This window comes from Carassius auratus, unplaced genomic scaffold (genome assembly GCF_003368295.1).
Source record: "Carassius auratus strain Wakin unplaced genomic scaffold, ASM336829v1 scaf_tig00033242, whole genome shotgun sequence".
Classification (NCBI taxonomy): domain Eukaryota; kingdom Metazoa; phylum Chordata; class Actinopteri; order Cypriniformes; family Cyprinidae; genus Carassius; species Carassius auratus.
The window spans coordinates 44,292-68,249 of NW_020526061.1; the positions used below are offsets into that span (position 1 = coordinate 44,292).

A 23,958-nucleotide genomic window follows, 5' to 3' on the forward strand; every position below is an offset into this window, starting at 1 on the left:
AAGGGAGTGTGAATGGACAGTTATTTATATATATATTAGGGCCGGGACTTTAACGCGTTAATTGAGATTAATTAATTACACAAAAAATAACGCGTTAACTAAGATTAATTAATTACAGAAAAAAAAATATCCCGCATTTTTAATAACTTATTTTTGCACCGCGGAACGTTTCTCACTGGATGAGTTTCGGCGGACCGATTATACTGGAGCACTATGCTGGATGCCAACCGCTGTTAAACATTAAAAGAAGAAGAATACTGGAGCACCAACTAGCGTTCGCATATCACCGCATGCGCAGCACATCGAGCCTCAAGTATCACCTCAACGCAAAAAATATAGCAGCTAGCGTGGACTTTACACTTTATTTTGAACTATGTATTATTTTGTTGGTGCAACAGTTTATGTTGAACACTTTATTGTTTTGGCCAAGGTTATTGAGAGTTGGACTTAGTATGTTATGGCCTCTGAAGCAACAGAGAGAGGTTTTCTAATAGTCAGTGTTTCCAATGTTCTGAATGTAATTGACAGTATTGTGTTTTACTTAAAAAAAAAACACTTTACAGAAGGTTCCAGCACCTATAAGCTTCCTGAATTTCTGAAATGTACTATTTCTATATTGTTTCTAAATATGCTATTGCTACACTTCATGGCAAAAATTGCACTGTTCTGCTAGACTTGGTTGAACAAAAATAAACAATATTTTGTTGCTTAAGCTTATGTATTCAGTCATTTTTCAATGGTATAAACAAATCACAGTAATTCATATTTTTGTATACTGAAAAATTACTGTATTTTAACAGATACTTCTTTGCAAGAAGGACTTGGACTGTCTCTAAGCCTTTATGTAAGTGAACACCAACAATCAGTGAAAGTACCAGACAGTAATCAGTTTATACAATTTTAATTTATCTTTCTCTCACAAATATTTTTAGTTCTATAATCAGACATTGTAAAAGAGTTTTGAACTGAACTGTGCTATTTTGTTTATTTTGAACTTTTATATTTGTACAAATAGTGTTGTGTTTATGAACAGTATGATGATGATGATGATGAAAAAAAGATTAACAAGATAAACATCAGTTTAATGCCGGATTCACACAAAGATTATTCTTGAAAGGATTCGCACAAAGATTATTCTTGAAAGATGGAGCAGTTCCCTCTATGTCTGGAGAAGGCGTTGTTTATAGACTACAACAGGTAAGTGTATTTTATTATTTAAGTCGGTGCGTTTAACAGTTTCTGTAACTTATTACACAAAGGGCAACACTGTTTAGCTTTGTTAACTAGATGTTAGGGCTGTGCAAAAAATCGAATGAGATTTTCTTGCGCATCTCGACAGTAGGAATTCTGTGATTAGAAGTACATCTCCAGCACATGCGTTCTTTTACTGTCTATGGTTCAGATCAGGATTGCCAGGTTTTCAAAACAAATCCTGCCCACTTGCTTTTCAAAACTAGCCCAATCGTGTTTCCAGGAGGGCAGCCTCTGCTCTAAGCTGGTGTCGAATCACAACACAGGAACCGTTGGCACAATCAGAACTCGTCACGTATTTCTGAAGGAGGGGCTTTATAGAACAAGGAAGACATCAGCCCGTTTTTATGAGATAAGTGAAATGTGTGAAAAATCCTGTGTTTTTTTTATACGCGAAACATGAACACATGTTATATTGCACACTGTAAACACATGTAAAGCTTAAAAAAATGAAAACGTGACCTTTAAACCACAAGAGCAGATTATCTACGGGACAAGCAGGAATACACTAAAGCTCTGATCGATGAGTCACTAAATATATATATATATATATATATATATATATATATATATATATATATATATGTGTGTGTGTGTGTGTGTGTGTGTGTGTGTGTGTGTGTATTGGCACGATTTCCAATTTCATTTATTTTAAAAGTAGTAATAGGATGAACCACAAATAGGTAGCCTAATTCTAAAACACGCAATAACTACCCATCATTACATTTTTATATTTATATAGTCTGCACAATGATATTATTTTAAACTGTAATCCTTTTGTTTTTAATATTTGGCAGGTTTGTGTGATGAGCATCCCTGTGTGTAATAACTAAAGTCTGTGCGCACTGTGGACCCGCCCAAAAAAATATTGCACCATTGACCAGGTTTGAGTTGGTCTATTGCGCAGTCTAATTTCAGCTCCTTAAAATAGCAATGCACCAGCAATGCGCCTGAACACACTTCTTTTTTAGACCAGCACACCCATGGGTGCACAAATTTGGTGCAAATGCATTTGTTAATAAACGATGTGGCGCTGGATGTGAAAATGCAAATGGAACCGGATTGAAACTAGCAAACATACTTGTGCTGCGCCTTGCGTCACATTGCGCCGAGTGTATTATAGGGCCACATATCTTTTATGATGCCAAAAAACACACACGCACACACACGTACAAAAAAAAAAAAATGTCATACTATCATCCTGTACACTAAAGATGATCAGCTGGATGGGAAACTATTAGATTGATTTATCTGAAAAAAAAAAAAAAAAACTCTGCAGGATACGGACCTCCAGGACTGAGTGTGGAGAGCTGTCTTAAACCTTCACAAAACTGCTGAGACCTGTTTTTACCAATCAATGGGCCTTTATGTGTCCTAATACGCTTCTTTCCTTTAATTTAAACTTCTGTTTTAGTGTGTAATGTTGCTGTTTGAGAGTAAAAGGATCATAGCTGATAGAAAGATAGTAACCACACTGAGCACAAGAACAGCTGTTACTTCTTGCCAAACTTGTACATGCAAAAGGACATGCAGATTGCCGGTGGCAGCCATTTTAGGATGGTTTGTGATTTTTTTTTTTTTTTTTTTTTTTGTGACTTAGGTCTCTAATATACAATTATTAATTTAATTTGAATTCTGTCACACAAATTACGATCTTCAGTGCAAGAGAACTCTGGTTGCATAGTAAATGCTGATGTGTTTCCGTTAAAGTGAAACTGAAAGTAAACTGCATGTGCTGTACAGGAAAAACCTTGAATTACAGGAAAAAATATCAGTGATGTGTGTGTGTGTGTGTTTGTGTGTGTGTTCACTGTCAGTTCATTTGCTGTTAAATTTATTTCTTATCCTGCACCGAACTATATGTTATTTATGATATGAATACTGATTCATTTCTCAATATACTATGGTTACAAGAAGAATTCCACATTTTATCAATCACTTAATGTATGACACTTAATGTATCACTAATGTATTACAATTCTGTTTACTTTTTTTTTTTAATTATTATTATTATTTTCTACATGCATTATAATGAAGGCTTTGTGTAAAGTTTCCTGTTCACACAGACTTGAACAATACAACTACGAAAATATTTCCTGTCATGAATATGAAAGACGACTGAGCCAATAAGAGTTTTTAAGGACACATGTAGCACCGCCCAATCAAGTGCAGCCCAATCCTGTTTTCTAGGATTTTCTCCATCTGAATCACTATATCCTAAATCCACCCATCTGCATGTGGTAAACAGAGTTCCTGAGTGAGGCGACATTTGAACGAACAGAGCAGAAGAAAAGATTTTACGTGAGTATATCACTTACAGTTGTATACATGAGAAGATTGTCAGTTCAGAGCATGTTTGAATTGATTATATAGCAACTAGTGTAAATGGGTGTGAGACGTGCGTGCTTGGGTTTGTGTTTCTCCAACAATGTGTTATACTCACTTAAACCATGTTAAAAGTTATGTTAAAGCCTTATACATTCTAAAAAATAATCTGCTTCCTCTAAAATTCAGTGTGAAAATGTGAGTACTGCACAATCTTTCACAATGCTATGGGTGGTTGTCAAGTGTTAAAGTCACCAAGAAATCTAAATAAACATTTAATTTAATTTAATACTAATTAATAATAGTTTTAATTATAAATTACTACTAAAAATTGCTGTAAAAAACTGTTTTCCATTAAAAGTGCATGATGTTTGTCATTTTTGAGAAAGGAGTTTACTGCAATATAATGTGAATTATATTTTGCAAAAACACATTTTTTTTGTGAAACTATATATAAAAATATCTGCATGAAACAGTAGACCAGCTGAATGAGATGCAGATTCACTCTCTGCCACTATCTGCCAGCAGGTTGCACTTAAAGGGTTAGTTCCCCCAAAAATGAAAATTATGTCATTAAAAACTCACCCTTATGCTGTTCCAAACATGCAAGACCTCCTTTTATCTTCGGAACACAGTTTAAGATATTTTAGATTTAGTCTGAGAGCTCTCAGTCCCTCCATTGAAGCTGTCTGTACGGTCTACTGTCCATGTCCAGAAAGGTAAGAAAAACATAATCAAAGTAGTCCATGTGACATCAGAAGGTCAGTTAGAATATTTTGAATCATTGAAAATACATTTTAGCAAAAACAATGACTTTATTCAGCATTGTCTTCTCTTCCGTGTCTGTTGTGAGAGAGAGTTCAAATCAAAGCAGTCTGGATATCCGGTTCACGAACTAATCATTCAGTTCACCAAATCAAACTGAATCATTTTAAACAATTCACATCTCTAATACACATTAATCCACAAATGACTTAAGCTGTTAACTTTTTTAATGTTGCTGACACTCCCTCTAAGTTCAAACAAACCAATATCCCAGAGTAATTCATGCTTAGATCTATGCTCACTCATAGCGTTTTTGCTATTTTTGGACCAAAATGTATTTTCGATGATTCAAAATATTCTAACTGATCCTCTGATGTCACATGGACTACTTTGATTATGTTTTTCTTACCTTTCTGGACATTGACAGTATACAGTACACACAGCCTCAATGAAGGGACTGAGAGCTCTCGGACTAAATCTAAAATATCTTATACTGTGTTTGGTCTTACATGTTTGGAACAGCATAAGGGTGAGTTATTAATGACAAAATTGTCATTTTTGGGCGAACTAACCCTTGAAGAGTTTCCTTGGTTTCTGCCGTAAACAAAGCAGCTTATATATATATATATATATATATATATATATATATATATATATATATATATATATATATATATATATATTATACAGAGGCAAGATGAAACGAAAAAAGGCCATCTAAACTTTTCTAAAGACAGTAAGCTCCCCTCATACATTCATATGAACTCCTTCCGCTAAATTAATCACGATTTGTTTAGCATCTCAACCAATTTGAATCGTCACATATTTGAATAGATTTTCAACAAGCTGGTGGTTAATCGTTACCTGCATGTAATAAGTTGATACTTCTATAATGCTTTGAAGATGAAACATACACTGCATGATAGTGTTTAGCGCTTCATAATGTTCATATAATTTTGATTACGAATAAAACATCAGGTCATGCTTAGACCATCTTGTATCTTTGCTTTAAATCCAAATTTATTTACACTGGCCCTTGAAAACCTCTATGTGAACCAGGGTCAAAGAGCTGACTGGTACAAGCAAACATTGACCACTATAATGGTGACACACAAATTGTGATTTTTTCGTTTGGTGATTCTACTTGTTAACATCAGTTGTCGTCAATAATGCTTAATCATAACTCAATTAACATCTTAATTATCTCATTAACTTCAACTCTGCTTCAGTGTTACTTTTAACAATGCTTCAGTGTTTATATGAGTCCACACTCAGAGTGTTAAATTAACACTGGGGATTTTGCTGTGTAGGATGACTGGAGGGGGAGACGGCATTGACATTATAAGTTAATAATTGAAAAATATATACAGAAAGCAAACAAAGAACATTTACATTATTACAGAACACTATCACTTCAGTCACAGAACATGACAGACTTCAGTCTAATGTGAGTTCAAGCATCAATAAAGCTGTCTAGACTGTAAAATGAATGAATGTGTAAGCTCCACAGAACCGTGTGTGATTGGTTATAATACACATTGCTGTTGGAACACGCAAAAGAAAATTTGATGCAACATGAACAGATCTAAATTTAATGCTGCAACCAAGACTGTCCATTTCATTTTCATTTTCACTTTATTTGCAACAACAATAATATGTTTTATTTAATAAGAATTAAAATTTTGTTTTAGGATAATTTTTTGCCATTTGGTGACCCCAAGCCCCCGTTAATTTCTGACCCATGTCTTACACACGCTCCGTCTATGACTGTCTGTTTATGACTGTCATCTTCTCAACTCTACTTGTTTTTTACATTACAGATCCAACATAGGCTAATACTTCATTTTAGTTTTTCAATCATAAATACTGTTGTTAAATATATTGAACGATAAGCATACAATTTTATTTAGAAATTAATTACTCTTTCTACTTAGCAGTTTCGCCTCTTTCACACACACAAAAAAAATTATAAATAAAAAACATAAAAAATGGAAGGTGTGCAGGGGGCCTGCAATGTGAAATTTGCAGATAAGGGCCTCCAAATATCTAGAACCAGCTCTGCATGGGAGTGAGAGAATTACAGGAAAAACAAGAAAGTTTTTATATATTTACTTATTTAGAATTATTATTTTTTACTAGGTATTGTCCATAAAATATACAGTAAGAGAGTAAAACACATTTCAAAACAATAAAAATTATTGTACATTTGTTGTAGGTGTTGCCATAGTGATATCATTCAGAATGGCTTCCCTTCTTCTGCTGATCTTTCTGCTCATGATTCACAGTGAGTTGTTTGAACACTTCAGAGACTATCAAAAGATTTTTCATACAGCTTTTTTTTCCAGCATCCAATAAGCTTACGTTTATTTGTTCATTAAGAATTCTGTGTTTCAGGGGTTTCTAGTGCTTATTGGAGTGTGAGTTACAGTCATTCAGACATCTGTGCACTAAAGGGGTCAACAGTGACAATCTACTGCACTTATACATACCCTACTGGACATCAGATCCAGGAAATGTTCTGGACCACAGGACCAAAAATGCATAGTGAAAAAACTCCAGATCTGTCTGAGGATCCTGAATACAGTCAGAGGCTTCAGTATCTTGGAGATAAACAGAATAACTGCACCATCAGACTGAGTCATGTGACACAGAAGGATTCACACATGTACTATTTCAGATTTATAACCGATATAGATAAATGGACCGGTTATCCAGGAGTGAATCTTACTGTCACAGGTGACTTTGATGAGGTTTCACTCTTCTTCTGTGCATTATGTTGAATAATAATCAGTGTATGACAGCAGCACTAGATATAATGTGTGTGTTGTGTTCAGATCTTCAGGTGGATTCTCCTGAGACAGTGAACGAGGGAGATTCAGTCCGTCTGACATGTAAAAGCAGCTGCGCTCTGACTGACAGAGCAACATTCATCTGGTACAGAAACGCACAGCCATTAACTGAGAGAAGAGACAGAAACAATCAACTCCTGCTGCAGTCAGTCAGAAGAGAGGATGCAGGCAGATACAGCTGTGCTCTACAGGGACACAAACTCACATCAGCATTCTCTGCTTATCTCAGTGTCATGTGTGAGTATGATATCAGTCATATTTAATATGTCATATTTTTGTTTATTATTAGGGCTGTCAACATTAACGTTACCACATGCAATTCATTTTACAATCATTCAAATAATTTAAAGCAATTAATGCAAAATTACTGAAGCCCAGTTCTATTCAAATTCTTTAACCAGTTTTACTTCTCTGCTTGTGATCAGATCATTTTAAGCCACTAAACTCCGGTGTCCTGACATTTTATCCTATCCATCAGATTGTCCTAGCAGAGTTTACTGCACATGCACACATCAATACTGTGTCCTTTTTCTCATGCTGAACAACAATATTTAATGTATCTGCATTACTGTAAGGGTATGTATAGGGTTAAGGCAGGTGTAGACATTAATAAACTAAGTTTAAAAGAAGTATTTTTTCATTTTCAAATTGCATTACCCAATAGGAGATAGAAAAATCTGACAGTGTAGCACAAATCAACCAGACGCATATATGTATATATATACATATATATATATATATATATATATATATATATATATATATATATATATACACATGCAGCAAAATCTCCAGTGTTAATTTAACTCTCTCAGTGTGGACTCATATAAACACTAAAGCAGAGTTGAAGTTAATGAGATAATTAAGAAGTTAATTGAGTTATGAGTGCGCATTATTGAAGACACAACTTCTATACATTTTTTTTATTTTTTATTAAAGAGTTTTAATTTTAGACACACCACACACAGATAACAAGAATCAGCGTATGAATCTCAACAATGGTGACAAACAGCATATTCAGATAAACAGATCTACTCTGAACATCACAAAACTAGATACTAAAAATTCACATAATAACAGCAAAAATAAAAAATAGACTACAAAGTTTAAAAGACAGTTCAGCTCATAATTTATTCATACCGCAATGCATGATGGGAGCCATGGATGAGTTTTTGATGGTCACCATTGTTGTGATGCTCACGCTGATTCTTGGTTCCTGTGTGTCTAAAATAAAGAACTCTTTCTTTATGTAGAACTAACTTTAGAACAAAAAAAACCATTTCATATTGTGCCCTAATGCTGGATCTTAATTTTTTGATCCACCTAATTTAAGTTCATAGTAAAGAAACCTGAACTCAGGCCACTCCATGACAGTTCACTCCATGGCACTCCAAACCACAATCAAATCCATAATATAGCCTTGGCTCTGGTCTGTCTGTTATAACTCAGTTACCACAGGCACTAAAAATCTAAAGTTAATAGCTGAAGGGTCAAGATCCCAACTAAAGCAAACACTGACCACTATAATGGTGACACACAAATTGTGATTTTCTCCTTTGGTGATTCTGCTTGTTAACATCAGGTGTCTTCAATAATGGTCAATCATAACTCAATTAACTTCTTAATTATCTCATTAACTTCAACACTGCTTCAGTGTTTATTTGTGTCCACACTATATATATATATATATATATATATATATATATATATATATATATATATATATATATATGCATTTTTTTCTTTTATCAATAATTATTCTGAGTGTATATTTAGTACAAGTACATGCATCTGCCACACTTGCACAGCCTGGCTTTTTACATTTTGCATGACTGTCCCAAGTTTAAATGCACTTTTTTTCTGATTCCATTACTCTCCTTATTTCCATCGCATATAAGTTTAGATTCAGACTGTGACATGGTTTCTAATTCTAATACAATCTCTGCTGAAGTACAGAATGTTTTATATTTTAAAAGATCACCTAAAAATAACATCAATTTACTTATAGATCCTCCAAAGCACACATTTGTAGCAGTGAGTCCATGTTGTGAACTAGTAGAGGGTAATTCAGTGACTCTGAGCTGCAACTGTGATTCATACCCTCCTGCTCTGAACTTCAGCTGGTTTAAAGGAGGAACATTTGTAGGATCTGGACGAATCTACAGCATCTCAAAGATCAGCTCTAATCACAGTGGAGAATACAAGTGCAAGTCCGTTACTGAACATGGAGAGGCATACTCTGATGCTGTGAATTTAAATGTCATGTGTGAGTATATTATAAAAATTAAGATGTTGAAGAAAAATCCAGCATTACTGTTATAATTTTCAGTAAATATTAGTAGAAAAAAAGTTTCAAGATTAATGATCTTTGTCCCAATAAGTTTGGTAAGAAAAATGCTTTCTTTCTGATATTTAATTATTTCGTCTCAGGTGTAGGATGTCCTGTGATATTGTACATATTCATTGGAGTGTTTATTGGAGCTGCAGTTGTTATAATGGTGGTCCTGATTTGGTAAGATGTGCATAGTATTTGTTTGCTGGTGCATAAATGGATTTATAATGTTAAATAATGTTAAGTGACTAAAAAATACTCACATGCATAATGTCTAGTTATTTTTACAAATGTTGATTTTGATATATTTTTCTATAAGCAATTATCTAGATATTAATTCTATACTTTATTATGAACCATATTCATTATCTTTTCAATGTGAAACATTAAGGGTGAAAAAGAGAAAAGACGCACAGGAGTCTCAGGTGAGAAACATTATCAGTAATTTATTGATGTGGTCAGTTGACTGAAAGGTCTAAATGTAGTTGTGAACTGTATAGTGAGTAATTTACATGCATCAGTTACCTGTCTGTTCTTTTTTTTTTTTTTTTAACAAAGATGAACCTGTCCAGACCTCATCACAACATATTTCAAATGTCTGATGTGAAGATGATGGATACTGTATATGAAAATGAAATGGTAAGTTATTGTTATGGTCATTGTCTGGATTTTACAGATTTTTTTTCATTACTATTATTATTATTGTTGTTGCAACAGTTTTTTTTTTGGGGGGGGGGGGGGGGGGGTGGGTGGTGGGGGATAAACCCCTTGGGATGCATCGTCTCGTTTTCAATGGGGTGTTAATACACAAAAATTAAATAACACACAGCAAAAAAAAAAAAAAAATCTCAGTGAAATTAACTCTGCTGGGAGTACATGTGAGACCACACTCAAGAGTGTGAAAGTGTTAAAATAGGAGTGAGTTAAAGTTAATGAGATAGTTTAAGTGATTAAATGAGTGATGATTGACCATGCAGAATCAACAAAGATGAAAATCACTATTTTAATTATGTCACCATTATAGTGATCAGTGTTTGCTTTAGTTAGGCATTTTTGTGAATATGCTGTTTGTCACCATGGTTGAGATCCCTACACAAATTGTTGATGTATGTGTGTGCCGAAACAAGCTTTTTTTTATTATTATCAGAGCAACTTTCAAGAAATCCTTTTAGTTAGCGGTTACTGTACAATCACATATTGTTGTTATAATTAATGAGGTCAGTCAAATCTGTTTAGGCTTTAATTGAGTCTGGTGATTCAGGTCAAATGTCCATGTTATGATTTTTTTCTTGTCTGTTTGTTATAATTCAGTTGTAACAGCCAAATCTGACTTTGAAAAAGAAAGGCTCAAGAGCCCAACTAAATAAAACACTGACCACTATAACGGTGACATAAAAATTGTGATTTTCATCTTTGTTGATTCTGCATGTTAACATCAGGTCTCGTCAATAATGGTCAATCATCCCTCAATGAATCACTTAACTATCTCATTAACTTTAACTCAACTTTAGTGTTAATTTAACACTCCTATTTTAAGACTTTCACACTCTTGAGTGTGGTCTCACATATACTCCATGCAGAGTTCATTTCACTCTTTTTTTTGTGTTTTTTTTTCATGTGATTTTTTTGCTGTGCATAATAAAAACAAACAACAATGACCATAGCAGTCAAAACTACACAACACATCCTACTACAATATTAACACATGAAATATTAACAATTATATTTATATTTACCTAGCATTTATAAATATAAGCAAAGATACATCATCTAAAGCAATTACAAGAAGTTTTAATGAGAAAACCATTTTTAAACATATAAAATGAAGTCTTGAGATTGTACATTTAAATGTAAATTATTCCAATCTGCCAGAGCCTCATACCTAAATGACTTTTTCCCAAACACTTTCTTAACAAAAGGAGTAAGAATCAATTTCCAGAATGCCTTAATTTATATGAAGAATATAATATCAATCACTGACGGAAATAAAGATTTTTTTAAATAAAAAGTAAGCGAGTATTGCAAAGAGTGCAAGTGTTAAATGGTCTTATTATTATTATTATTTTTATTATTATTAAGAAAACTATAAAATATAAATGAATATAACGTTAAATATAATATTAAATAATATATATATATATATATATATATATATATATATATATATATATATATATATATATATATATATATATATATATATATATAATACCATTTGTATGAATAAATCAGTTTTCCTATATGTTATATGTTGCGTCACAAATAGCATGAACCATTAAATAGGATTTTCTCCTGTAACACTATGGGTACAATACATATTCACAGTCAACTAAATCTATTTTCTTTTACAAAACATAACTAATTAAACAACATACCTGTAATAGGGGGGAAATAATCAGTGGATCAACATGCAACAGCTTCTCCATTTCTGGCACACATATGATGCTAATTAGTTAGCGTCACAATGTACATAATTGAAGTAAAATAACACATTAATTTATACGTTTTCATCATAACTAGCGCAATCTAGTGCTAGTTTAAAATAATCACGTTCATCCAGCGATAATTATGCATTTTAGACAAAAAAAAAGTAATACCAGAATCATTTACAGGGAAAACCGAATAGTAGACGTGCTCATTAGCCTCGCACACAGCTCGGGTCGAGTCATTCCTTAATCACGTGACAGGCCCATACGCTAAACCAGTGCAGTCTGAGCCAGAAAGATAATTGATTAGTTCATCTTTCAGGTCGAGTTTGACTCGCTCCCTAATCACGTGACAGCCCCATTGACTTGTTCCGTGTCGCGTCATCGCTGTTTGGGAAGAGTTGGGGAAAACAGTCCTTTCCCCCTCATTGAAAAAGCATGGTGTAGACTCAGAATGGCCTACATAAAACAATTTCTGCCATTTGACAGAGCAACATACGTATAAAAACTGAGCTGTATTGGGTCGGACTGTCTATACGGTATCTGACTATACACAGCAAAATCTCCAGTGTTAATTTAACACTCTGAGTGAGGACTCATATAAACTCTGAAGCAGTGTTAAAGCTAACACTGAAGCAGAGTTGAAGTTAATGAGATAATTAAGAAGTTAATTGAGTTATGATTGACCATTATTGAAGACACCTGCTGTTAACAAACAGAATCACCAATCGAGAAAATCACCATTGGTCTGTCACCATCATAGTTGTCAGTGTTTGCTTTAGTTGCTTTAGTTGCTTTAGTTGGTTTACTTGCTTTAGGAGTGACTTGAATGCCTGAGTTTTTTTTTTTTTTTTTTTACTGCATATATAAGGTGAAATAAAGTAAGAGATCCAGCATTTCTGGTGTAATGTGACATGTTTTTAAAAATTTGTTCTAAATAATGAAAGAGTTATTTAGCTTGGACACACAGACATCAAGAATCAGCGTGACAACAAATGGTAACCATCAAAAAAGCATGTTGTAGCCAAGAAAAACACATCCATGGCTCCCATCATGCATTGCGGCATGAATAAATTATGAGCTGAACTGTCTTTTAAACGTTGTATTCTAAATATATTTTATTTTTGCTGTTTTTAAGTTAATTTTTAGTATCTAGATTTGTGATGTTAAGAGTAGATCTGTTTATCTGAATATGCTGTTTGTCACCGTTGTTGAGATTCATACGCTGATTCTTGTTATCTTTGTGTGCTTTAAAACAAAACTCTTTAATAAAAACAAAAATAACTAAATCAAAATCACTTGCAAGAGATGCCTACAAAATTTATAGAAAATATAGACTCTTTCATTGTGGAATTAAAGCTGTTATAATCAATAATGGAAGTTTTACATAGAAAAAACACTGTAAATGAGTTCTGTGAATCAGGTCATAAAATGATGACATTTAAACATAATCATTATAATCTGAAGATTTTTGTTCATGGCTTGCCAAATCTGCTGTAGTGGAGTGTTAAGGGGGTAGCAGCCAGTAGTGGGAATGCCCACTAGTGACCTCAGTTGCCTGCCACAAGCGATAAACAACAAAAAAGTTCCTGGCGGTGTGAATGGGGATTTAGGCTTGTTGAAGCGGCACTGCACAGACCGATCTGTGTATGATATCAAAGCACCGCGAGAGTGATTCGAAAGCATATGTAGCATCTCCTCTCTATTCACTCTCACAGTTCTTTGATGTCATACACCAGTGGTTCCCAAACCTGTCCTGGAGTACCCCCAACACTGCACATTTTCTTTGTCTCCCTAATTAAACACATCTGATTCAACTCATCAGCTCATTAACCCATGTGATAATGAACTGATGAGTTGAATCAGATGTGTTTAATTAGGGAGATAAAGAAAACGTGCAGTGTTGGGGGTACTCCAGGACAGGTTTGGGAACCACTGGTCATACACTGATCGGTCAGATGGTGATGATCTGCTTCAAATAGAACAACCCTAATGATTAAAAAAAAAAAAAGTATAATATGTAAGACTGTTCATTGGTCAGAAGTATTGAATTATCATTACATAGATGTACTTAAATCCAAGATTGCTCTACAAGCACATATTACATCTATACTTTTTTATTAAACATATTAATTTGTTTTTAAGGCAAAGCAGGACGAAGAAGAGAAAAGACACACAGGAGTCTCAGGTGAGAAAATTAGTTATCAGTAGTTTATTGATCAGGTCAGTTGACTAGTAACTAAAAGAATGAAGGTCTGGATGTAGTTGTGAGCTGTATAGTGAGTTATTTATAAGCATTAGTTACTTGTCTATTCAGTATTTGTTGTTGTTGTTTCATCTTCTTCTTCTTCTTTTATTAGCAAAGATGAATCAGTCTAAAGCTTATCACAACATATATCAAACTTCGGATGAGAAGTTGCCTGAATCAGTATATGAAGATGTAACGGTAAGTAATTCTTACGGTTATTGCCTGGATGATTTTCCACTATTATTATTATTATTATTATTATTATTATTATTATTGTAACACATTTATCATTTGGGATAAACCCCTTGGGTAGTGATTGCAAGATGAAGCCTCATGAAGCATTTAAAAATTGTTCAGGCTCAGGATTTTAGACATGAGCACTTATCATATGATCCTCACCAGTGGTTACAATAATTATTCATGCTACAGTGCACAATGGGAGTTTTTTTTTTACTATGGTTTTACCCAGCATGCACTTCAGCTTGAAGCGTTTTGTTGGTTGTCACCATTGTTGAGATTCATATGCTGGGTCATGATGTCTTATATTTCTAATTAATTATCACCGTTAAACCAACAGTTCATTAGTACGCAGCAGTTCCACAATGTAGGTTATTTAAAAACTGAACACATTTTAAACGAAATTATTTTATTTGTTTTGGAAATAAACAGGCTTATATCTAATAATTACTTCATCGTGTAAAAGCAGCTAGCAATAGTTTTCTGCACTGATTGCATTGCTTTATAACAGCACATGTACTTTTGCAAAGAAATATCTAACACAAGAAACCAAAGGTCAAGAGCCCAACTGAAGCAAACACTGATCTCCATGATGGTGGCATCATTTTAACCAATAAAACATCAGCATCTGAACCTCTGTAACACACAATAATGGCAGGTGTTCATCACTAATCCACAATCATCATTTAATTAGTCTCTTAATTATCTCATTGACTTTAACTATTTGATGATTTGGGATTTGACTTCAGACTCGTTTGTGACTTGAAAGGAATGACTTGGTTCCTCCTCTGGTGAAATCAGCTGCTGAGTTCATGAGAGGAACAAAAATATGGCAGGATTTTACTTTCTGACCCCTGGACTTTACACCTCTGTCTGTAATATATATACTTGTTTTACACTTGTTGGCCACCAGGTGGTATTGTGAGCAAATTAAGTTTCCAGAAATTAACCCTTTTGTGAACCACTTGGCTGAAAAGATTAAAGCTTCATGAGGCTTCCCACCTCTGAATATAAAGCAATTACAAGAATTTTAAAAACAAGAAAACCATTTCGAAACATATAAAATGAAGTCAGAGATTGTACATTTGAAGGTAAATTATTCCTATCTGCCAGAGCCTCATACCTAAATTACTTTTTCCAAAACACTTTCAAACAAAATGAAGACAAAGTGATCAAAACCAACAAAAGAACAATAATATTTAAATGCTTTGATAAGTCTCAGTTAGCCTTACACAATACACATATGAAGTTTTTTTTAATTTATTTTTATAATAAAAAAAAAAAAAAAAGTAAACTGTATTCTCTAAAATAGAGAATATTAGTGTTAGAGGCAGGGCTGACTTTCTGCACTGGTTGCACTGGTGCACCTAACGTTTTTCTGTGGTGCACCAGCACAAAAGTTAGGTGCACTCACATTTTAGACTGCAACACATTTAACACTCCATTTTTACAAGTTCACTTCTTTTTTTATTTTCCTTTTTTTTTTTTATCACTGTCCATATAGGCAATATTGACTTGTAGCCTAAATGATTAACTAACAATCTGGTCAGCGTAAAGATCTTTATTTGAAACACAATTCTACAAGAAAGTTAACTCACTGAAAAAGTGTTGGTGCTTAAAGTGCTTCACTGAGCTAAAACTTTAACTTAAAACATCTCAAATAAGTGAAATAAAAAGAAAATCGAAATTAAGTGTTTTAAGGGCTTCAATCTGAACATCTCATGGCTTAATATCTTAAGGACTATCCTCCACTGCAGTCACATGCCCCTCAGATCTGTGACCTTGGCTAAACCAGCTGGACACACACTCTCTAGCAGCAAAATCTTCCAGACTTGGCTCCTTTTCACTGATTCTGATAAGATCTTCCACTGTGTCTGAATAAAGGAATGCTCTAGTGTCTGATTTGAACAGCTAAACAGTCCCTAAACAGCTTATACTACTGTGTCATATATATATATATATATATATATATATATATATATATATATATATATATATATATATATATATATATATATATATATATATACAGTATTGTTCAAAATAATAGCAGTACAATGTGACTAATCAGAATAATCAAGGTTTTTCGTATATTTTTTTATTGCTACCTGGCAAACAAGTTACCAGTAGGTTCAGTAGATTCTCAGAAAACAAATGAGACCCAGCATTCATGATATGCACGCTCTTAAGGCTGTGCAATTGGGCAATTAGTTGAATTAGTTGAAAGGGGTGTGTTCAAAAAAATAGCAGTGTGGCATTCAATCACTGAGGTCATCAATTTTGTGAAGAAACAGGTGTTTATCAGGTGGCCCCTATTTAAGGATGAAGCCAACACTTGTTGAACATGCATTTGAAAGCTGAGGAAAATGGGTCGTTCAAGACATTGTTCAGAAGAACAGCGTACTTTGATTAAAAAGTTGATTAGAGAGGGGGAAACATATAAAGAGGTGCAAAAAATGATAGGCTGTTCAGCTAAAATGATCTCCAATGCCTTAAAATGGAGAGCAAAACCAGAGAGACGTGGAAGAAAACGGAAGACAACCATCAAAATGGATAGAAGAATAACCAGAATGGCAAAGGCTCAGCCAATGATCACCTCCAGGATGATCAAAGACAGTCTGGAGTTACCTGTAAGTACTGTGACAGTTAGAAGACGTCTGTGTGAAGCTAATCTATTTTCAAGAATCCCCCGCAAAGTCCCTCTGTTAAAAAAAAGGCATGTGCAGAAGAGGTTACAATTTGCCAAAGAACACATCAACTGGCCTAAAGAGAAATGGAGGAACATTTTGTGGACTGATGAGAGTAAAATTGTTCTTTTTGGGTCCAAGGGCCACAGGCAGTTTGTGAGACGACCCCCAAACTCTGAATTCAAGCCACAGTACACAGTGAAGACAGTGAAGCATGGAGGTGCAAGCATCATGATATGGGCATGTTTCTCCTACTATGGTGTTGGGCCTATTTATCGCATACCAGGGATCATGGATCAGTTTGCATATGTTAAAATACTTGAAGAGGTCATGTTGCCCTATGCTGAAGAGGACATGCCCTTGAAATGGTTGTTTCAACAAGACAATGACCCAAAACACACTAGTAAACGGGCAAAGTCTTGGTTCCAAACCAACAAAATTAATGTTATGGAGTGGCCAGCCCAATCTCCAGACCTTAATCCAATTGAGAACTTGTGGGGTGATATCAAAAATGCTGTTTCTGAAGCAAAACCAAGAAATGTGAATGAATTGTGGAATGTTGTTAAAGAATCATGGAGTGGAATAACAGCTGAGAGGTGCCACAAGTTGGTTGACTCCATGCCACACAGATGTCAAGCAGTTTTAAAAAACTGTGGTCATACAACTAAATATTAGTTTAGTGATTCACAGGATTGCTAAATCCCAGAAAAAAAAAAAATGTTTGTACAAAATAGTTTTGAGTTTGTACAGTCAAAGGTAGACACTGCTATTTTTTTGAACACACCCCTTTCAACTAATTGCCCAATTGCACAGCCTTAAGAGCGTGCATATCATGAATGCTGGGTCTTGTTTGTTTTCTGACAATCTACTGAACCTACTGGTAACTTGTTTGCCACGTAGCAATAAAAAATATACTAAAAACCTTGATTATTCTGGTTAGTCACATTGTACTGCTATTATTTTGAACAATACTGTATATATATATATATATACAGTATACATACATATATATATGTTTAACTTTGCTGAGATATAAAAACCTGTGTACAGAAGGGTTCTTTTGAAAATACATAAATAAAAATCTAATTTTTTTAGACTGACAAGTATAATAAAGTCATTAAATGACATCCAGAAATTGGAATTGCAATGTGTTAATGATCTAATTTTTCCATTCTTTTTTATTTATTTATTTATTTTTTAACCTGACAAGCAGATGACATAGTATTTGGGACACACAGAAGTGAAGTGCTGAAAAGATGGGGGAGAAGTGGAACACGTGCATGTGAGCTATTTTATACAGAGATCAAGGCAAATGGATGGGAAAAATATCATGAATTGATAAAAAGTGTTTTTCATTTACATTTTGTTTAATATATTTTGTTTACTTCATTTATATGAGTTACGGTGTTTCACCCTTTTGTCTCATTGTCCATTTAGTCTTCTCTCATTCAAAGCTTCAGAATGAAATAATAATGACACCCTACAATTCTTTATACTGGTCAATTTGTGTATACATGTGTGTATATTATGTACATGTAGTAGTATGTGTGTGTGTGTGTGTGTGTGTGTGTGTGTAGAGTTTAAATCAGATGAATAACATTTCTTGAAATATAGAAACATACTACACAATAAACTGCAAATTAAAAACAAAAAAGTTTCCATGTTTGTTATTTCCCATCACTCCTTGCTGATGTGGATTTTACGAGGCAGCAGATGGCACTGATACTCTGAGGTTTTGATTATTTTCCTACTATAGTCAGGCGAAGCTGCAAAGCATTATAACTTCCTTGTCTTCATCTTTGTATGTAAAGACTCTAAAACCAAATGCACATTTGATGCAATTTTAAGACAAAAGTAGGAAGTGACTGTCAAGCTGAAGTAGTCCATGCATCTCATGCTATATATTTCAAATCTGAATGATTTTTTTTGACCAGACAGAACTGAGAGGCTTGAAAAATGTGTTTAAAATAAATATATAAAAGTGAAATTGTATGATATATTCAACATGTTATTATGTGGCTGAATAAAGTTAAATTACAATGTCAGGGTAAGAGAAAACCTGCCTTTGAGTCATACAACTCTGTATACAATCTCTAAATGGTGTTCTTTAGTGGTCAGTTCTTAGTAAGTCATTTTTGCTGTTCTTCTCTTTTTGCACCACCTTCTCTTCCTTTCTCTCTCGAATTCCTCCTCACTATTCACATCAGTGTCTTCATCCTCATCCATTCCTCTGTTAGTCCCTCCTCTATTTCTTTGCCCAAACAATAGTGACATTCCCATTTGAAACAGAAGACCACCAGCTGCTGTACGGATCATGAGGGTGATGAAGTTTTCTATAGATGTGTCCAGTCTTGCTCTTATACTCCTGGCTGTTAATGCGGCCACAATCGCTGATATAATTGCAGATACAGTTGCTCCAGCAGCTACTGCTAAAGCGCCAGCAGCGACACCATCCACCCCGGTGAACTTCACCCATTCAGCCGCCATCCTCCCGATAGCAAGTAATACGATCATAGCCAAACTGCCTCTGAAGACACCAACAGACTGGAGCCTCCTAAATACCAGCAAAAGGCCAGTTTCCCCAAGTGCACCATAAGCAAATGTCAAACTGACTCCAAGTAAAAGCACTGGAAGCCAAAAGGCGCTTAAAACTCCAGCAGTCTCGATACTTATTTGAAGACACGGATCTGCCATTTCTGTTGATCTTCTCACAGTTTTAGTTGACTTTAAAGCTTTTACTTGTGCCTCTCTTTTCCACCACCGTTCTCGTGTAGCTGATAAATGTTTACTTCACTAAACAGTCTAAAAACAGACAGTGTGCGTCCCAGTGTTTGTGCAGGCAGTGAAGTGCTTCTATTTGCTTTTTAGGAGTGTTCCTAGCGCACCGACAGCTACAAACTGTTCACCCTCTTCTGTGTTTGTTGGAGAGATGGTGAAACTGAAACTATTAATACACTCACTTCGGCGTGTATGTTTAAAGACCTATATTTAGACATGACAGGAGTCTGCTAGATATTCTGCTCCCTTATGAAGACAGAACTGCGATTAAGTTCATGTAAACAGAATATTGTGACTATGTGTAATTCTTCTTTTTTTTGTGGTTATCATGTGTTTTGTCTGTTATCAAAAGCAGGGTGAAGAAATTTTAAGCATGTCTGTGACAAAATGGACTATAGCAGCTAAACATGATCAGACAATTCAGCAATATGTGTCAACCGCTTAAGAAAGAAAATGCTATTCATATAAATTCTGAAGACTTTCGCTTTTAAGTGCATGATGAAAATCCATAATTTTCCTCAAACGTTCTGTAAACTTAATTTTTATTTAAAATTCAACATTCTAGGAACACTGATTTGTAACATTCCAAGAACATAACAATATCCAGTTTCCTTGTTAATAGAATGTTATTTAAAGGTATGATGTTCCTGAAACATTCAATCACCTGCTGTGAACAAACACTGAAAGAAAGAGAAATAACTACAACTTTCTTCAGCTACAGCCTAAAATGAAGGCTGAAGATAAAATACTTTAAATCTCTCGATAAACATCTCCACACACAGCATTAATAGCTTTACCAGATTGACTTTATTTTTGTCACACATCTTCAAAAGATCTTCATAAGAACTAACAAGCTAACACAAAAAGCACTTGGACCAAGATTTCAACTAAAACAAACGCTGTCCACCACAATGGTGATTTCAAATGAAACACATATCAACATTTACACCAGGTGAGCACATCCTTTGGAGATATCAGCCTTGTCTACTGTCCCAAATATCAAGCTACTCCCATGATCTGATCGGATATTTATTTCAGAGTGATCAGACTGATTGATCTGATTGTTTTATCTCCTCTGTTTTCAGGCTCTTCTCTGATCATTCCTCTGGTTCTGGTTCTGATCATCATTAGGGCCCGAGCCAATGGGCGCAGGGCCCTATTGTTCCCCTAAGGATTATTCTTATTATTATTAGGGATCAAGCCTTGAGGGCGAGAGCCCTATTGTTTTCCTTAGGATTATTATTATTATTTTTTTTTTATTCTTCTAATTTTTTTCTAAGGTTTCGGGGGCTTTTGGGGTCCTTAACATGCTCAAAAACTCTTGAAAATTGGCACACACCTTGGAACCTGCGGCCATTAGGGCCGGGCAGAGTCTGATACACGGGCGTGGCACAGGGGCTCTACAGCACCCCCTGTAGTACCGAGGGCCATATATCATGCATACTTGCACGCATAGATATGAAACTTGGTACATATATATAACTCATCAAACCAAACAACTTTCACACTGCATGTCATAAGCTCCGCCCAACAGGAAGTTGGCTATTTAGTGTTTTATGAAAAACACATGCTCTGGAATTTGATATACTCCTATGAGGAACTCCACCCGTTCACCACAAAACGGTGAACACGATCTCAAGACATTGGGGATGCTAAATTGTGAAGAGATTTTTGATATCTCGAATGGTTTGCCCGTGGCGAGGCGTTGAAATTATGGCGAGAAATGAGAAACAGGAAATGTATAATAACATCCACATACATTTCCTGATTTTGAGCAAACTTAATTGGTTTGTTCGTTGTATGATACCGATCGTATATATGTGACTATTAGGAGTCAAAGTTATAGCGCCACCAACTGGCAGCAGGAAGTGAATCATTTTCAGAACGCTTTGAATTCAGCATCTTATTTTTACTTGATTTGCTTCAAACTTCATAAGAATAATGACAAAACACGGCCGAAGAAAATCTGTCGTGGGGATATTTATATCTAATATAGTGTTGCCATGGCAACGTGTCAAACTTGAATGTTCTGTTCTGGTGATTTTTAGGCAGATAACTAGCTCAGATTTACATGAAACTCAAAACACATATCAGTATTAAAGATAGCTAGACCATGGCAAAAGCTTTTAAAAGTGCGTGGAAGAGGCACTCTATAGCGCCACCTTTTGTCAAAAGTGGGGGGGTTAGTTTTAGCTACAGACACCAAACTTGGTACATAAATTGTTCTTATCAAGACGGACAACTTTCTAATTCGCAGTCATAAGCTACGACCAACAGGAAGTTGGCTATTTTGACTTGAATATGGATTTTTGGGAATTTTCTTTTGTGAGTTAATGCATACTCCTCCCAGGGGAAGTACACTATACACACCAAACTTTGTCTACATTAAGAAAAAACATTGAGGAACTTAAATTGCGAATGAATTTTGGATAGCTTGAATGGTTTTGTTGTGGTGATTTTTTGAAATAACAGTAAAAAGTGAAACATTAATCGTCTTTTTTTTTTAAATTGCAGTTTCCAAACCTTTAAAAAACATTTTTCATTTAGAAAACCAGTGATTCTGAGGAAATATGCATAGTTTCATGACTTTACAGCACTGTATGATTAAAAGAAAATTAAAAAACTGTCAGACATCTGATCGTGTGCTGACTGTGTGTGTGCTGACTGTGTGTGTGTGTGTGTGTGTGTGTGTGTGGGTGTGGGTGTGGGTGTGTGTGTGAGTGTGAGTGTGAGTGTGAGTGTGAGTGAGTGTGAGTGTGAGTGGGGGAGAGGTGTGAGGTGTGAGGTGTGAGGTGAGTGGCAGACAAGACAGGGAGAGAGAGAGGGACTTAAACATCTCTTTAATCACCAGAAAAAAATATTATTTTAAATTGTTATTTTTTTTGTTGTTGTTGCTAATTGTGCTGTTTTCATTACAGCTTAAGAAGTATCTTAGCCCTTATCCTTTTCTGACAGTTTCAGGGATTAAAAAAATTCTAAAAATACTTATTTTAGCTGCAAATAATAATTTCAAACTCATTTGATACTGACCTCTGACACCCTGTGACATGACATTTATTTGAATTTACATAATTTCAACGATGTAACAGTAAAACTGTTCAGCTCACAGATGAAGACTAAGCTGTGATGCAAGCATAACTATTTCACAAATACTTAAAGGTTAATGAAATCATAACAAAACACTTTTAAATTATTTAAGGATTTGGTAACACTTTAAAATAATGTCTCAATTGTTAACATTAGTAAATGCATTGTTAACACTTCATAATAGCTGCACTCCTAGCTAAGCATTAGTAAATAGCCAGTTCATGCTTTATATATCCTTCTCCCAAAATTAATATTTTAGTAAGCATTTTATAAATACAGCTATAATTAAATTGTTCATAGTTTATATGCACATTTATTTTGAGGAGATTAAAGGCTGTTATCTTCCAAAATAAAAAATAAATAAAAAAATAAAAATAAACAAACACAGAACTAAAAAGGGAATCATTAATTGGCTTGTATTTTTTAATTGCAGCTTCCAAACATTTCAAAGCATTTTTTCATACAGATATCAAATCATTCTGAGGAAATATGCATAGTTTCACGACTTTACAACACTGTATGGACAACAGAAGATTTAAAAACTGTCAGACTTCTTAACTGACATGATCTCACTGTCTGTGTGAGGGAAGGGAGGGGGAGAGGGAGGGGGAGTGTGAGGGGGTTGGTGACTGACTGCATTTTTGGTGACTGACAGTGTTGTGTGGATTGTAGGAAGGGGAGGTGCTATCTGGCAGAGAGAGAGAGAGAGAGACCTAATCATCTCTTTAATCATCAGGGGGGGAAAAAATCAGTATTTTCAATGTTTATTGTTTTTGTTGTTGCTAATGGTGGTGTTTTTTCCTTTCATTACAGGTTAATAAATCTCTTAGGCCTTATCCTTTTCTGACAGTTTTAGGGATTTAAAAACATCCTAAGAATCCTTATTTGTGCTGCAAATAATAATTTCAAACTCATTTGATACTGACCTATGACAACCTGTGACGTGACATGACATTTATTAATCTCATGGATG

General features: G+C 34.6%; 1 protein-coding gene across 2 annotated transcripts; it reads left to right on the forward strand.

Moving 5' to 3' along the window:
* The first annotated feature begins 3,448 nt into the window (after positions 1-3,448).
* On the forward strand, positions 3,449-19,304 carry LOC113081139 (B-cell receptor CD22-like). 2 transcript variants are annotated; one of them, XM_026253179.1, is made up of 11 exons: positions 3,449-3,552; positions 6,557-6,625; positions 6,721-7,077; positions 7,176-7,427; positions 9,199-9,456; positions 9,621-9,702; positions 9,914-9,947; positions 10,081-10,161; positions 14,094-14,136; positions 14,309-14,394; positions 18,334-19,304. In XM_026253179.1, the coding sequence occupies exons 2-11, from the start codon at positions 6,583-6,585 to the stop codon at positions 18,340-18,342; spliced, it is 1,245 nt and encodes a 414-aa protein (XP_026108964.1). In that variant the 5' UTR covers positions 3,449-3,552; positions 6,557-6,582; the 3' UTR covers positions 18,343-19,304. The 2 variants fall into 2 exon arrangements, with proteins under 2 accessions (XP_026108964.1, XP_026108965.1); XM_026253180.1 differs by having other exon boundaries at positions 6,736-7,077; positions 18,334-19,303.
* The last annotated feature ends 4,654 nt before the right edge of the window (positions 19,305-23,958 follow it).